The sequence below is a fragment of the Scardinius erythrophthalmus genome (genome assembly GCF_964197995.2).
Source record: "Scardinius erythrophthalmus genome assembly, chromosome: 22".
In the NCBI taxonomy this organism is placed as follows: domain Eukaryota; kingdom Metazoa; phylum Chordata; class Actinopteri; order Cypriniformes; family Leuciscidae; genus Scardinius; species Scardinius erythrophthalmus.
In genome coordinates, this window is record NC_138242.1 from 11,071,023 (window position 1) to 11,086,753 (window position 15,731).

At 44.8% G+C, this 15,731-nt stretch overlaps 1 protein-coding gene across 1 annotated transcript in view; it reads right to left on the reverse strand.

The window, feature by feature from the left end:
- Positions 1 to 15,731, reverse strand: part of elovl2 (ELOVL fatty acid elongase 2) — a 103,218-nt gene that overhangs the window by 16,528 nt on the left and 70,959 nt on the right. Inside the window, exons 3-4 of the mRNA XM_081352278.1 lie at positions 3,446 to 3,633; positions 3,253 to 3,330 (exon numbers count right to left, since the gene is read on the reverse strand). Of these exons, the coding sequence (XP_081208404.1) occupies positions 3,253 to 3,330; positions 3,446 to 3,633 (266 nt within the window). The remainder of the gene's footprint in view (positions 1 to 3,252; positions 3,331 to 3,445; positions 3,634 to 15,731) is intronic.

The window sequence follows — 15,731 nt, forward strand, 5'->3', positions numbered from 1 at the left end:
AGTAATTTTATGTTTAGTTTTCTTATATAAACAACAACGTTTATATTTGATGCGATTAATTGATTTGACAGCACTAGTTTGAAGATAAATGTGTGTTGGCAGTGTGTGTACACAACCACCCTATAATGGTAAAAATATTTTTTTTAATCCATATAAATCATAGCAGTGCCGCAGAATAGGCCTTTTGCAGTTTCCATGCAATGTGACCTCACATTGCACACGCCTCGCCCACCACTGCTGATGGACTCTTTTGTTGTTTGATTCATATTAACAGCATATATAGCTGTAGGTACTGCATATTACACTGCTTTCACTTTAAAGGTGAACTAAGTAACTTTTTTACCTTAACCGAACAGCTTCGGAGTCATTGGAATAGTTATATGACTTTTTTCGGGTTGAATGGTGGTCGTCTCGCACCCCCCAAGCGCCTGTGAGCCGAAAAACCACCCTTGCAACTTTGGGCCGGTGGGCCGCCGGCCTCAGCGTCAGGAAGTATCATGTGATATCAGGTCTCGCGATGTAACAAATTGCTTTACGGCAAAAAAATCTGCTAAAATTCTGTCATTATTGCGCTCCCTCATGCTGTTCGAACCCGAATGAAGAAGACGTTTTAAAGAATGTCCCATCTGCTTTGATGTCGTTGATCTATAGCCTCTGGTATCTGAGAGTCGCCAACGAGTTTTTCGACAGTGTTGTCAAATATCTATTCCAAAGCTGTAGGGGGAGCTCTATAGAGAAACCTGTGAGCAAAAAGCGAGAATACAGCGAAGAAATTCCCGAAACTGCATAGCCCTGCTTTAATACGCAGATCTAATATACATGCGATTTCTTTACTTGCTGTTTATATTCATAGACATAACTGACTGTGTTTATGTGAACTTTGTTTTTTTTGTTTTTTTACATAACCTTGAGAGTATTTGACAGTTTAAGCACAGTAAGATGTGAAAGATAACTTATTTTAATACTCACGGGATGCTCCGTCTGACATTCAGCTTTCTGTATGCGTGCTTAAGATGTGTGCACTCAAAAAACCATACATCTGGGGCCATATTTACAAAACATCTTATGGCTAAAAGTAGCTCCTAACTTGCTGATTTAGGAGAAACTCTTAAAAATAATGGGCGTGTCAGTCCTAATTTTAGGACTCCTAAATTTTTGCTCTAAGAGTATTTTGCAAAGCATTTTAGTGCTAAAACTAGCTCTAAAATCTGTGAAACGTTAGGAGTGGTCAAGAGGACTCTTAAGTCACTAAGACTCCCCCGTATCCCCAGCCGAGAGTGAGGAACGGGGTGGCTTAGGGATGCAGAAAACTGTCGAGGTAACTAGGTGAGTCAGCTCTTGGTTGTGTGTATATATACCTCCCCTCGAATTGATTAGATAGACTGTTTAAACGTGCTCCTCCCGAACATTGTTTATAAAACATAATTTGTCATTTGAATCCTGCAATCTCTTGAGATGCAGACATGTAAGTGACTGACAATTAGCTGAACATATACTCATTTAATTGGTGACACTTAAGCCCTATTCGCACTGGATTAGTATTACCTGGTGACCTCTAGTCATTTGTAATAATTGCGGAGGTTGTCTGTGATCTTAATCCCGTGCGAATCGGCCATGTCTGTAATTTGTAAAGTAAAAATTTCCCCGCAAATGACCTACCATATTTCGCCGAACACCGAGGTCCTGTGATAATATTAGTCCCGTGCGAATTGTCAGACATGTAAGTGACTGACAATTAGCTGAACATATACTCATTTAATTGGTGACACTTAAGCCCTATTCGCACTGGATTAGTATTACCTGGTGACCTCTAGTCATTTGTAATAATTGCGGAGGTTGTCTGTGATCTTAATCCCGTGCGAATCGGCCATGTCTGTAATTTGTAAAGTAAAAATTTCCCCGCAAATGACCTACCATATTTCGCCGAACACCGAGGTCCTGTGATAATATTAGTCCCGTGCGAATCGGCATCTCTGTGATTTGGCGGGGTCATATAAAATTTTTTCAAGGTTTTTGTTTCCTGTGTGCCTTTTTATCCATCTTTCGGGAATGGAGGCTGCGTTGGAAAGTTTTGATAGTAATTTGGGTGCTGGGTCATATCACTATACACCATACAACTATACAATTTGCAGAAAGGCTGAAAATCATCAGAAGAGCGAAAACAAAAAGAATGATTAGATGGAGATGGATGACATGTATAGCAGTATGCGGTAAGGAACATTATTCTGTTTATGATATATCATACAGCTAGACCTATAACAAGAAGACATTTCTAAGCAATAGCCTATTGACATCATATCCGGGAGATGAGTCAGTAAATTCGAGTAAAATCACAGGCTTCACTTATCCCGTGCAAATGCGCCACACAAAATTCATATGTGGGTGGGTAATTTCTAAATCACACGAGGTCCCCAGATAATACTAATCCAGTGCGAATAGGGCTTTAGCCTGCATTTTCAAACCTTTATTTAAATATGGCAACATATTTATTTTAAAAACTTTATTTTACAATATTTCTATGATTAAATTTTACAATATTTCTATGATTAAATCACTGACAGAGACCCCTCTCCTTTCAGCCAATCACTGTGTGCATAGTTAGTAAGCATGTTGACATCATCCATAGCAACCCCTTACTCTTAGCTTAAGACTTCTCTTTATTCCTTAGTAAAAGTTGGTATCAGCAGCTTTGTGAATAGAAGAGAAACCGCTTAACTAAGAACTTTTACTGCCATTTAAGAGAACTCTTAGTGGTGAGAAAAATGTTTTGTGAATACAGCCCCAGAAGTTTAGACTGATATGGCATTAAAACACATGGAGATAATAAACTTTCATAACTTTCATCAGAACTGCAATGTCACGTGAGCGTGACCACGATAGAGATGATCATCAAAACCAAACAGATCTTTTGTTAGTCTATAGCAAAGTATATGCTTTTTTATGCAAAGGCACAAGCTGTAAAGGCTCCGCCCTCGTCTGGAGTTCTTCTGGTGGGGAGTAGCAGCTTGTTTGCATTTAGAGATACATGCACGAAAACAGCATGTTTTTCCTTCCACTCAAAAATGAGTATTTACAACATGGTATAATAAATGATCTGTGGAGTGTTTTGAGCTGAAACTTCACAGACATATTATAGGGACACCTGAAACTTATATTACATCTTTTAAAAAGGGGCATAATAGGTCCCTTTTAATGTTGTTTGAGGTATGCCTTAAATAGTAATATATATATAGTGCTGTTTTTCTTACTCACCCTGATATCTGCTTCACCAGCTTCATGCAATCCCTGACACTGAAGACGGTAACCTGCAGACCAGACTGCTGATATCAGCTACCAAACACATGAAACACAGTGTTAGGTAAGAACAGCTTAAAGGACACTGGACACCAGCAGATGGGCAACTGTATTTCTGCTGTACATGTAAACATACTGTACACTCACTTACCTCAACCAGCATGTAGAATGACAACACAGTAATAGAGAAGTTGTACAGCAGTAAAACATTTTTCAGTGAGTATGCTGGTCTGTTTTTCATGTATTTTGTTCCCAGGTAGATTGTTAGGAGGTAGGTAATGGTGAGTAAGAACGTTGGTGTGTAGGAATCCAGTAGGAGCCATCCTCTCACGCGAGTATCTAACATCAAACACACACATCACATACTGTATACTGCAACTGGATGACTGGGTAAGGTAAATGTCAAACATCTTTTTAAAATATATATTAGAGAACATACTTCAAATTCTTGTAACAACTTTGGCTTAACCTTGTTTTACATTTTTACCATTTAGCATTTTTAAATCAAAAGTAAGCTTGAGGTGAAAAAAAAACGTTGAATTGAAGGTATGTGATGTAATTTGGCAGAGGGTGGACCAAATACAGAATAAAACTATAAAATCTAGGTAATTTAAAAAAAAATTCAAAATATATATATAATTACTCGCATCTGGAGACATACATTTCATTCAAATAAGCTGTACAATTATCATTTTTAAATCATAATTATTTTTAATTGTTGTTTTTTAGATGATCACATTCCAGTAGCCTACTTGTGTCATACTGGCATTTATTTTGAGTGACTCTTTATTTGTCCATTGTACTATGGCAGTGTATACATTAACAATAATCACTGCCTTCTCTAATGTAGCAAAATCAAAAAAGACAAAACACAGATTCAGATCGCTCCACAAATGCATATTTGTACAGACAGACCACAAAGAAAGATACCCTTTAAAAGGATACAAACAGTGGTTGAGGGGATACATTAAATTAAGAAATATCTTGATTTAGTTGTTTTAGCTTATTTTAAAGATGGTTTTGTCTTATTTTAAATCATTTTAAGTAATCTTTGAGGCCACCGAAGAAGTAACCCCTTTGGAGTAGATTTGCAGCCACTATGCATCTCATGTTTTTTAAGAGCAAAACTACTCCTGTGTGATTATCCCCAAAAGGGGATGCCTGCCCTAAGAAGTAAAAAGTTATAAAATAGTAAATAGTAAAATTGGACAGATAGTGAAACTAAAGCGCTTTTCATCATTCAGGTGGATCAAGAAAATAGCTCAGCGTTTAAAGGTCATTTCTGATGATTAACATTTATTTTGGTACTGATGTGTGAATGGTATCTTGTCGGTGCAGCATTTCACATAGTATTTTATTGTAGAAGTTGATTTCCAGTGAATCACTGGTATTACTCTTTATTGGTTTAGATTGTATTTATCGGGTCAGACTCAGTTTGTCCAATTTAAAAATTTCAAATCACGGAGTCTCAGAGTCACTAGTAGAGTACATCCCCTCTTATGCTAATGACACGCAGCTCTTTATGGTTTTAAAGTCTAATTCAACGTTACCACCTTCCTCTCTTTTGCTTTGCTTATCTAATATTAAAGGTCCCATATTGTGCACCTTTCTGAAGTTTTATTTTAGGTTGCGATGTCCTTACGAATATATATTTGCGGTATAAGTACCAAAAATCATCTCAGTATATTTTTACAGCTCCTTTGCTGGAGCTCTGCCAAGAACAGGTCGATTTTGGCCTGTCTACTTAAAATTCATGAGCCTCTCTTCTGATTGGCCTGTTGTTTTCTGAGAGACGCAAGGCCAGGCCAACCACAGGTAACTAGGGTCATGTATGCTGTAGCCTGCTGTGGCTTGGTGATGCTCACAAGTAAGGTAAATAAAACACCTGTAATGATGGTGATAAATTATTTGTTATTAAAGCATAAACATTCACAAACCACTGTTAACTTAACATAAAAGCAAGCATAGGCTACTATGGTTTGTGCATGTTACATAGGTTACATGGTTTGGCATGACAGAAATAGCACAAAGTGCACTCCACTTAATAATTCCTAAAAAGCTGATATCTCAGTTCTAAGCAATCTCACAAAGCTCTGTTATTATCTATGAAGCTGACTGCACAATAAATCTTTCATAATGTCAACACTTCATTTGTTATAATCAGAGGATTTGCCAGCATGCAGAATTTAGCACTGAACAAAAACTCAGTTCCCTTTCAAGGCGGTAACTCAACATTATGTCAGCTGTGATGTATATGAGAACTCCTCCCCTTTGCTGAAATCTTATGGGCTAACACCAGCTGGGGACAGCTGGCCAATTGTCGCGAAGCATGCAAATACTGACAGGTTCACGGGCAGTATAAAATACATGGACGCGACAATTGCGTCAGAATCTTTTTCTTCACGCTAAGAAGTCATCGTGGAAGTTGCACATAGAGGACTAATCATCTTTTTCTTCTCTGCTACATGCCAGATAGGCTGGGGAGCAGTGTGCTTGGGAGTGCCTGCCTCAGGCCTGTGGTCGGAGTCACAGAAAGAGTGGCACATAAACCGTTTGGAATTAAAGGCGGTGTCCTTAGCCCTGGAAGCCTTTCGATCAAAATTGAAGCAGCAACATATACTGATTCGAAATGACAACACGTCTGTGGTCTCGTACATAAATTGCCAGGGCGGCGTACGCTCCAGAGCTCTGTTCAAACAGGCAGCGAGTCTCCTGTTGTGGGCGGACCGACTCTTTCTCTCCATAAGAGCGGCGCACATCCCCGGTCTCCTGAACCGTGGAGTGGACATGCTTTCGAGGAAAGGGATTCCTCAAGGAGAGTGGAGGCTTCACCCCGGATCGGCCGAAATGATTCGGGATCGATTCGGGAGGGCAGAAGTGGATCTGTTTGCCACAGGCGAGAACACGCACTGTTAGACGCTCTTCTTGCTATCTCACTCCCGCTGACGTGAGATGCTCTGACATCGCGTTGGCCGGAAGCCAGGCTTTACGCGTTCCCTCCGGTGAAGATTCTGCCTATGGTGTTGTGCAAAATCAGGGAGAAGAGAGCGTCAGTGATCCTCGTGGCCCCGAACTGGCCGAATCAGCCCTTGTTCGCGGACCGGAGAGAGTTTATGGTGGCTTCCCTACGGCAAATCCCCCTCAGGAAGGACCTGCTGTCTCAGGCGAATGGCATGTTATGGCACCCCAACCCAGAGCAGTGGAACCTTCATGTGTGGCCGCTGCAGGGACCTTAAATGAGCAGGACACTCTGCATTCACGAGTGCCGAGCACACTCGCGGAGGCGCGCGTGCCTTCTACCAGGCGCCTCTACGCTCTAAATTGGGGAGTTTTTACAAAATGGTGCCAGGACATCGATATTGACCCGGGGATCTGTTCCGTGAACAGAATGGATAGCGGGAGTTTGCCATCCACGCTGTAGGTGTATGTGGCCGCTACTGCTGCTTTTCGTTCCCCGGTTGACAGGCAATCGATCGGTAAGCACGCTCTGGTGATCAGATTTCTCAGGGGAGCGAGGAGATGGTGTCCTTCACGGCCGCCCTCCGTGCCGCCGTGGGATCTAGCTTGAGTTCTATCTCTACTACCGTTCAAGCCCCTAGCTTCGATTGTGGTTAACCCCCTGGGGTCGGCGGTCGCGCCGGCGAGACCAGCTCACTTTTTTTCTTATCAGTGCAAAAGAGACTCAAAATGCTCTGTTGATTTTGATCTTACATAAAAGTGTTATACATCATTCAAAACTGTTAAGGGCCCTATTTTAACGATCTAAGCACGTGGTCTAAAGCGCAGGGCACAAGTTCACTTAGGGTGTGTCCGAATCCACTTTTGCTAGTTTAACGACGGGAAAAATGGTCCGCGGGCCAGGCGTATGGTCTAAAAGGGTTGTCCCTATTCTCTTAATGAGTAATGGGTGTGTTTTGTGATTTACAAGTTAAACCAATCAGAGTCTCATCTCCCATTTCCTTTAAATGCCAGTTGCGCTCGTGCCATGGCCGATTCGTTATTTACATGATGGAATTTGATAGTGGAAAGACTGAAGCCGTCTCCAGAGCACAAACGGAACTGCTCGAGCACGAGGTAAAAGTGCGCAAGCAGACCATCTACGGGACAAGCCGGATTTCACCATATCTTTATGTACACAATAATAATCTTTTACATTGTAATCCTTTTATTTTAAATATTTGGCATGTTTGTATGCTGTTGTGCGTCCCAGTGTGTTTAATAAGCAGAGTGTACGCACGTTGTGGACCCGCCTATAGGCGCACATTACTAACGCACTCATTAAATTAATAAAAAATATTCTATTTCTGTTGCCTCAAAATAGCAACGGGCCAACAATGCGCCAGAACACACCTCGTTTTCAGACCAGCACGCCCGTGGGCGCAAAAATGGGCGCAAATGCATTTGTTATTTAAACAACGTGGTGCAGGACGTGAAAATGATAACTGAGTCGGACTGAACCCAGACCCCAGAGGGTTAAGGAACGTAAGGTGAGCGTTCGGGCACAATATGGCTGCCGTCGCATCAACCAAGTGGATGCTGCACATTGGTGGTGGTTGAGGAGATTCTCCCCATCCATATGTGAAGCGCTTTGAGGACCCAGAAAAGCGCTATGTAAATGTAACAAATTATTATTATTATTATTATTATTATTATTATAAGTGCCTTTGGTGAGTTGAGTTCTTACTCATGTATTATGAACTGTTATAACCAGCTATGCAGTAGTTACCATTATGCTGCTAACTCTGTTTATGGCTATTAAGGTCGATGCAGCTGTCACCGCAAACGCCGTCGACACTGTGTTTTTTTTTTTTTCTTCGACACTGTGTTTAACTCTCATGCTTGAGTGCATTGCTTTCATTGCTTTGGGATATGCAAATTTTGATAAAGTCGGAGCAGACGTCTCATTGGTCTAGTTCCGCCTATCAGATGCAAGTATTCCTAGCAGCGCAGCTATTGGCTAAAGAACTGTCTGTCTCTTACGTGTGGGTGTAGCTTGACCCCATTATCAGGGCTTATCTTCACTGCTCTCATGGCGGGATTTAATACAGTTCCCTGATGTAATGTTGAGTTATCGCCTCGAAAGGTAACGTCTCCGGTTACTATCGTAACCTCGGTTCCCTGAGAGGCGGGAACGAGACATTACGTTAGCAGCCGTCGGTTGCTGTTTGATCAGCTGTGCTAGCGTTCAGTCGTGATTCTGATGCAATTGTTGCGCCCATACATTTTATACTGCCCGCTAACCTGTCAGTATTTGCATGCTTCATGACAATTGGCCAGCTGTCCCCAGCTGGCGTTAGCCCATAAGATTTCAGCAAAAGTGGAGAAAGGAGGAGTTCCCATATACATCACAGCTGACGTAATGTCTCGTTCCCGCCTATCAGGGAACTGAGGTTACGATAGTAACCGGAGACGTTTTGAGCGGTGAATGGATTCTATCTTAAATGCATCTCATTGGCCATTGCATTCAAGAAATTAACACATATGTCTGTGATTGGCTACATTGCTCTACATTTCTTAGTATGGAGTTGGACCCGGTCAACCTGACAGTGCGTCTCACCAACGAGCATGCAAAGTTGGTGCTGAACTGTCTGAATTCATTCAAGGGCAGGAGAGCGGTTCCATTGAAACTATTTAAGAGGCTCCTGGGGCAAATGGCATCCGCAGCTGCAGTCACGCCACTCGGATTGCTTCATATGAGACCGCTTAAGCACTGGCTTCATGGATGAGTCCCGAGATAGGCATGGCAACGCGGCTCGCGTTGAGGTACATCTGTACATCTGAGGTCGCTTGGTGCCTTTCACATTCCGGGTGAGCTCAATCGTGCAGCCGATGAGCTCTCACGACAGCCCACACTCCCGGGAGTATGGCGACTCCACTCCAGACAATCCAATTGATTTGGAGACGCTTTCGGGCCGCACAAGGTAACCTGTTTGCTGCTCGGATTGTGACAGCCCGACCTCAGATGTACAGATGTACCTCAACGCGAGCAGCGTTGCCATGCTCATCTCAGGACTCGGCCGTGAAGCCAGTGCTGAAGCAATCTCATATGAAGCAATCCGAGCGGCACCTGTTTGCTTGCATTGCCAGTTGTTTTACTCCCTGACCGCTGGCACACAGCTGGCCTCTGGGCCTACGCAAGTATGCATTTCCCCCAGTGAGCCTTCTCACATAGACACTGTGCAAGGTCAGGGAGGACGAGGAGCAGGTTAAATCCTCCCCGCCGTCACCTTGTACCATCTTGGGACCTCTGGAGGAGGAGCAATAGTGACGCTTTGGTAGGGATACCAATTCGGCAGTCGTTCTGACGTAACATCGAACGTGACTGACTGAAAGGGAACGTCTAGGTTACTATTGTAACCCCCGTTTCCTGAAGGAGGGAACGGAGACGTTACGTCCCATCACCACGATTGCTGTACCACCGCTGAATGGCTGGGACAACTTGAAGTGCGATTGCAAACTGATTTATTATATACTCGCTTCACTTTCTGCTTCCCGTAGTGACTCTCGTGAAGTTTGCCTACTTTATCACAGATGAAGTGAATTAAATACAATATTTGTCAAATACATAAATGTTTCAGATACATTTTCATTCAATACTTTATGTACTGCTTAATACGGACAACGTCTGTTTGTACAACAATAAAGTTCTGCATAAGATGGAACTGTACAAATCTGGTTATTTCGGGAACTTTTTTTCAGACATTTGCAACAGTTTATTTTTTTACACTAATGTTTATTTTTTTTACACAAAGGTTGGTTTTACGCGATCAATCTGTTTTGCAGTGCTTTGTAAATTGCCGTTCACAGGCTTACAATGCTTTTGGACATATTTTGGTGAAAAAAACAAGGCAAAATTGTACGTGCGGAAAAATGGAAGTAAGAAGAATACAGATCATACTTATTTTACGTTAGCATGAAGCTGTAGTTTCACAATACATGAATTACACTTACGAATAACAGTAAAATGCTGCAAATATGTTTTTGTATACTTGAAAGGCGATTAACACCTTTACAAATCTTCTCTTGCACATGCAAATTTAATTTACGCTTGCAATCTTAAGTACACTTTCACAAATCATACCCTGTGCATGTGATTCTTTATGGCATCATTTTACCTTCATATGAATGTTTTTCTATACATTTACAAGTTAAACAATCTAAACTTGAACACACCTATAGCCCTCAGTTTGAGTTGTCATTTCTTGTCCCTTCTCATTATTTCTTTGCTGGTTGTTATACCTGCGTTTTCTATGCTCCTGTGCTTTTGCATGTTTTTGTTTTGTCTATTCGAAATCAACTTTACTGCTGCATATTGATCCTGCCTCAACTATTCTCTTTGCTGCAACCAGTTTTGACATCTTTATTTGTTGAGTTAAAGCTCCAATATGTAACAATTTTGTAATAAAATTTCCGAAAATAATAAAATATCTCAAAAGTCTCCAAAGATTTTTTATTTCAGAGAAATTCCGATTTTAAATAACTGTCCGTCCCGGAAAAGAAATGTCGCCTCTCAGTGACGCAATGTCCGCACTATCCTTTTTTTCCGGTGTGGACCATGTGATATTCCACCTCACCGGAATATCACATGGTCAAATGCGGAAGTGGTGGTTATAGCATTATAGCCATAGACTGTATGGTTATAGCTGTTATGGATCACGATTACTCTTTGGCGAGTATTGAAGTGCCAACAAAACGAAAGCGTCCATATTCGGATACACGCAGACTGTGTGACAAACGGAGGAATAAAACCCGGATAAATATCGGCCAGGCGTTTTTGAGATGGAGAGAGCTGCGCGACAATCTTGGACTTGACAGAGACTCTGCTCTCGCGAGTGCATTGATAGACAGGTAAGCAAATCAAATTTTTTTTTTATTGTACAAGTAACGTAATAGTTACAGTAAAGATGATTTTAATAGATATGAATTACACCACATGCCTGTAATAATATAGCATAACATTTCACGTTCCTTGCAGTTCATTAATTATGATGACATAAAATAATACGATCAGACATACAGGTAATACAAAAACGAATAAATTACCTCATCCGTGATCATGATTCATTAATTCCATTTAGATACATCGCTAGATGGTGAAAACGCATTAAAAACGACATCTCCCATCGTCACCTCCTTCATAGCGTCATCAAGCTTCGCCTTTGTTATTGTTGGAAACTGCGCCCTCTTGTGGTGAAAAAATATTACATATTGGAGCTTTAATTTCCATGTTTTTAAAGACTTCAAGTTATGAGCATGACATTATGTTCATTGAGTCCATGTTTCACATAATTGCTGTAAATGACTGACTTTTTCAAACAACTAAATATTTTATTTTCCAAATTTACATTTTATGGAAAACTGCCTAATGTCAAATTATCTGATCAGGTTTAGATAACTTCCATAATTTATGCTATTTACTTATCGTATAAATATATTTTTTTAATATTTTGTTATTTTTTGTAAATGCAAAAATATTCCTCCTAAAAAAAATGCTGCTTACAGTTGTTAATCTGTTAATCAGATAAACAGACCCTTGCTGAAAAATCTAGCATAAACCAGAATGAATTCCATGTTGGTCTGGGCTGGTTTATGCTGGTTAGAACTCATATAGTGCTGGTCTAGCTGGTGGACCAGCATAGTCATGCTGTTGTCCTACTATTTTTAGCAGTTTTATTTTGACACAATAGAGCATTAAGATGAACAGAGTTGTTACTATTGTAAAAGGCAGAACTGAGAGTGAGCTTGGTCTGATGTGTAGTCATCAGAGCTTATTCACTCGCTCTGGAAAAAAAAAATGTGCAGAATGAGCCAGCATTAAGCTGTTCCAGTGGTGAGGCTACATTAGGGCCGGGTTGGCACTGGCCCACTTAGATTGACGGCTGGTCCATGCAATCAGTTGACTTTGTAATTGAAATGAGACACAAAATATTTTTACACTAATTTACACTCCCGAAACTCTGCAGCATGTACGCGGCCGCTGGTCAAGCATGCAAAACCAAAGACTTCTGAACTGATTATATCAAATTCTGAACGTATCGGTTACCTAACGTAACCTCTGTTCTCTCTAGAAGAGGGAACGAGTATTGCGTAAGTAGCTTACGCTGCGGGTAAAGTCATCTTTTCTCAAGATATGAAGCCAAAAAATTATCCATAAATTAAAAATTTTGTCAACGCAGTGCTGCAGCAGCAAGCAGACCTAGAGCGGGCATACTAGCGTGCTCATTGGCTGCCCTGCGGCAACTGCAGCAGCCTATCGCTGAGCCCTTGGCGTGACATCACGCCAATGAGCGCGCTGGACGCGCTCACGCGTCACGGCCCGTCAGAAGGGGCGTGGCTTAGCGTATAAAAGAAGGCTCAGAGGCTGCTTTCTCTGGTTTTTGTCGCTTGAAGCGAGTGAGCTCGTGGCGCGAGCACGGCGGGTTACGCAATACTCGTTCCCTCTTCTAGAGAGAACAGAGGTTACGTTAGGTAACCGATACCGATAGGTCGACTTTCGCTCTGCCGAAACGGCGCCACAGTGACCGGACTGTTTGGGGATGCAAAGACCACTCCCCCGGGGGAACATTGTCCCTGGACAGTCTGTCTGGACCTTCGTTCAGGCGACCCGGCACATGCGGCTCTCAGCGAGCGCAGTGAGTGCTGAGCCCACACAAGGAGGCGTTCCGCCAGGGTGCAGAGCGTTTTGGATCTGACACCGCCTTGGCGGTTCACATAGGCCACCACTGACATGTTGTCCGTGCGGACTAGTACATGGTGGCCCTGTAGGTATGGGAGAAAGTGCTTGAGCGCGTTCTCGACCGCCAGCATCTCTAGACAGTTTATATGAAGGCGACACTCCTGGTCTGACCAGAGGCCATTTACCGGTCTGCCCTCGAAGAGCGCTCCCCAACCTCGGGGACGCGTCTGTCGAGATAACTTTCCGGTGTGAGACAACTCCCATCGCCACTCCTGTGCGATACCATTCGGCTGCCAGCCAGGGCTGCAGGGCTAAGACACAGCCCTGATTCACCCTGACTCGTAAGCTGCCGGCCGTCCAGGCTCGGTGAGGCACTCGCGCTTTCAGCCAGCGTTGAAGCAGGCGCATGCGCAGTAAGCCCAGCTGAAGCACTGCTGCAGCTGAGGCCATATGCCCCAGGATTCGCTGGAATGTTCTCAGCGGAGTCTGGCTGCCCATCTGGAAAGACGCGGCGAAATGTCGAAAGCTTTATACGATAATCTGGCCGTCATAGCCACCGAGTCCAGTTCTATTCCGAGAAAGGAAATTGACTGGCGGGGCAGTAATGAGCTCTTGGTCCAGTTGACCGAGAGACCCAAGTTTTCCAGATGGCTGAGAAGCGCTGTCCTGTGAGACAAAAGCTCTGTCTCTGACTGCGCTAGAATTAGCCAGTCGTCCAGATAGTTCAGTATCCGCATCCCCTGTGTTCTCAGGGGAGCGAGAGCCGCGTCCATGCACTTCGTGAATGTACGGGGTGCCAAAGATAGACTGAACGGCAGGACGGTGTACTGATATGCCCGACCGTCGAAGGCGAATCTCAAGAATGGCCTGTGACGGGGGATTATCTGGATCTGAAAATATGCATCCTTCAGATTGAGAGAGATAAACCAGTCTCCCGGGCGAATCTGCGCGAGGATTTGTCTGGTTGTAATCATTTTGAACGGCCGTCTCATGAGGGCTTTGTTCAAATGCCTCAGATCTAAAATAGGTCTTAGCGCTCCGTCCTTCTTGGGTACGAGGAAATAACGGGTAATGGGTCTTAGCGCTCCGTCCTTCTTGGGTACGAGGAAATAACGGGCAATGGGTAGGTGTGGGCACAGAATCGTGGGCACATTCTCTACACTTAGCACTCGAGCGGCGCGTGCCCGCTTTATGAGAGTGCGCTCTGTGAGCGTTACTGGTGAGATTGTGTTTGTGTGTAGTGGTGAACACAGGGGTGTGGGCACATTTTCTACACTCATGACACCTTCGGCGTGAGCCGGAAAACCCGAAACCAAACTCTTTATGAGATATCTCTGGGCCGCCGTAAAAACGGCGTTTGTGTGCAGGCGAGCGAGTTGTTTTACTGGCTCGTTGGCTGCGATGTAAGCCACTGCAGTAGCCTTTTTTAAGGGGACTGACAGGGCTAGGCGCTTTGATGGCGGTTCGGCCGCAGCGGGACTCAACCATCTTTTCCTCCTTGCGGCTGCTAGGAGGACTTCGCGGGCTCAGGTTTCAGCGCTATCTTGGGCCGGGGTCCCCGGGGGGGAGGCGGTCTGCGACGGCTGACTGAGCACTGTCTAGGGCGGCCGCCCTGGCGTCGCTGCGAAGACGGAGGCTGAGCAGAGCGCTGTGACGAGCTACGTGCAGGAGGCTGATCCTGAGAGCGGCCTGCAGCAGAGCTCGAGCGGCGGGGCAGGAAGAGGTTCATAGCCTGCGACGCCTTCTGTACCTCCGAGAAGCGATCCACAATCCCGCTGACCGCTGGGCCAAATAGGCCAGTGGGCAAGAGCGGGGCGTTGAGGAAAACGGAGCGCTCAGTTCAGTCCAGCGTCAACCAAAGGTGCCTTTCGGTGACGGTGAGTGAAGCCATGGACCTTCCGATGGCTTGTATAGCGGACTTTGTGGTGCGAAGCGAGAGATCCGCCGCGCTGCGCAGGTCCGTCAGTGTAGCCTGATCCGGGCCTCTCTCGTCCAGATCGTGGAGGAGATCAGCTTGGAGGATCTGGAGCACAGCCATGGAGTGCAGGGCGGAGGCAGCCTGGCCGGCGGCAGCGAAAGCGCGGCCGACGAGCGCTGATGTGGTCCTGCAGGCCTTGGACGGCAGGGCAGACTTCGAGCGCCATCTGGCGGATCCAAATCCTCAACCGGGGGGATTTGTGTATATCCCTTCTCTGCGGCCCCATCCACTTGGGAGAGAGTCGAGGAGACCGGTGAGCGGAGTCTAGCGGAGAATGGGGCATTCCACGACTTAGCGAGCTCAGTGTGGAGCTCAGGCAGGAAGGGTGCTGACCTAGAGGCAGGTGCTTGGCGGCGGCTAGGCAGAAAACACCCATCGAGCCTGTTGGGCGCGGGCGCCTTCGGTGGGGACCAGTCTAGTCCCAGTTGGTCGACCGCTTTGGTGAGGAGGCGGAGAAGTTCCGCGTCGACACTGGCGCAGGACCTGCCAGACTCCTGTGTCGAGGAGGCGGAGCGGTGAGACCCCGACCATGCCTCGCTGTCCGAGGCCATGAGAGAACAGCTGTCCGATAAAGCAGCGTCGTCCGCTTCATCCCCTGAGGCGACGGCAGTGCGGGCGAAGGCCGGCCGCTGCGCGTCAGGAAGGGGGGGAGAAGGAGATAGCGAGGCTCGAGGGAGGGGCTCCGGCGAGCGCTCAGCTGCTGCTGCAGGTTCCGGTGGCCTCTGAGAGCGGCGTTTCTTTTTACGTGGCCCGGTGGAGGCAGACGGACAGACAGCGAGAGCG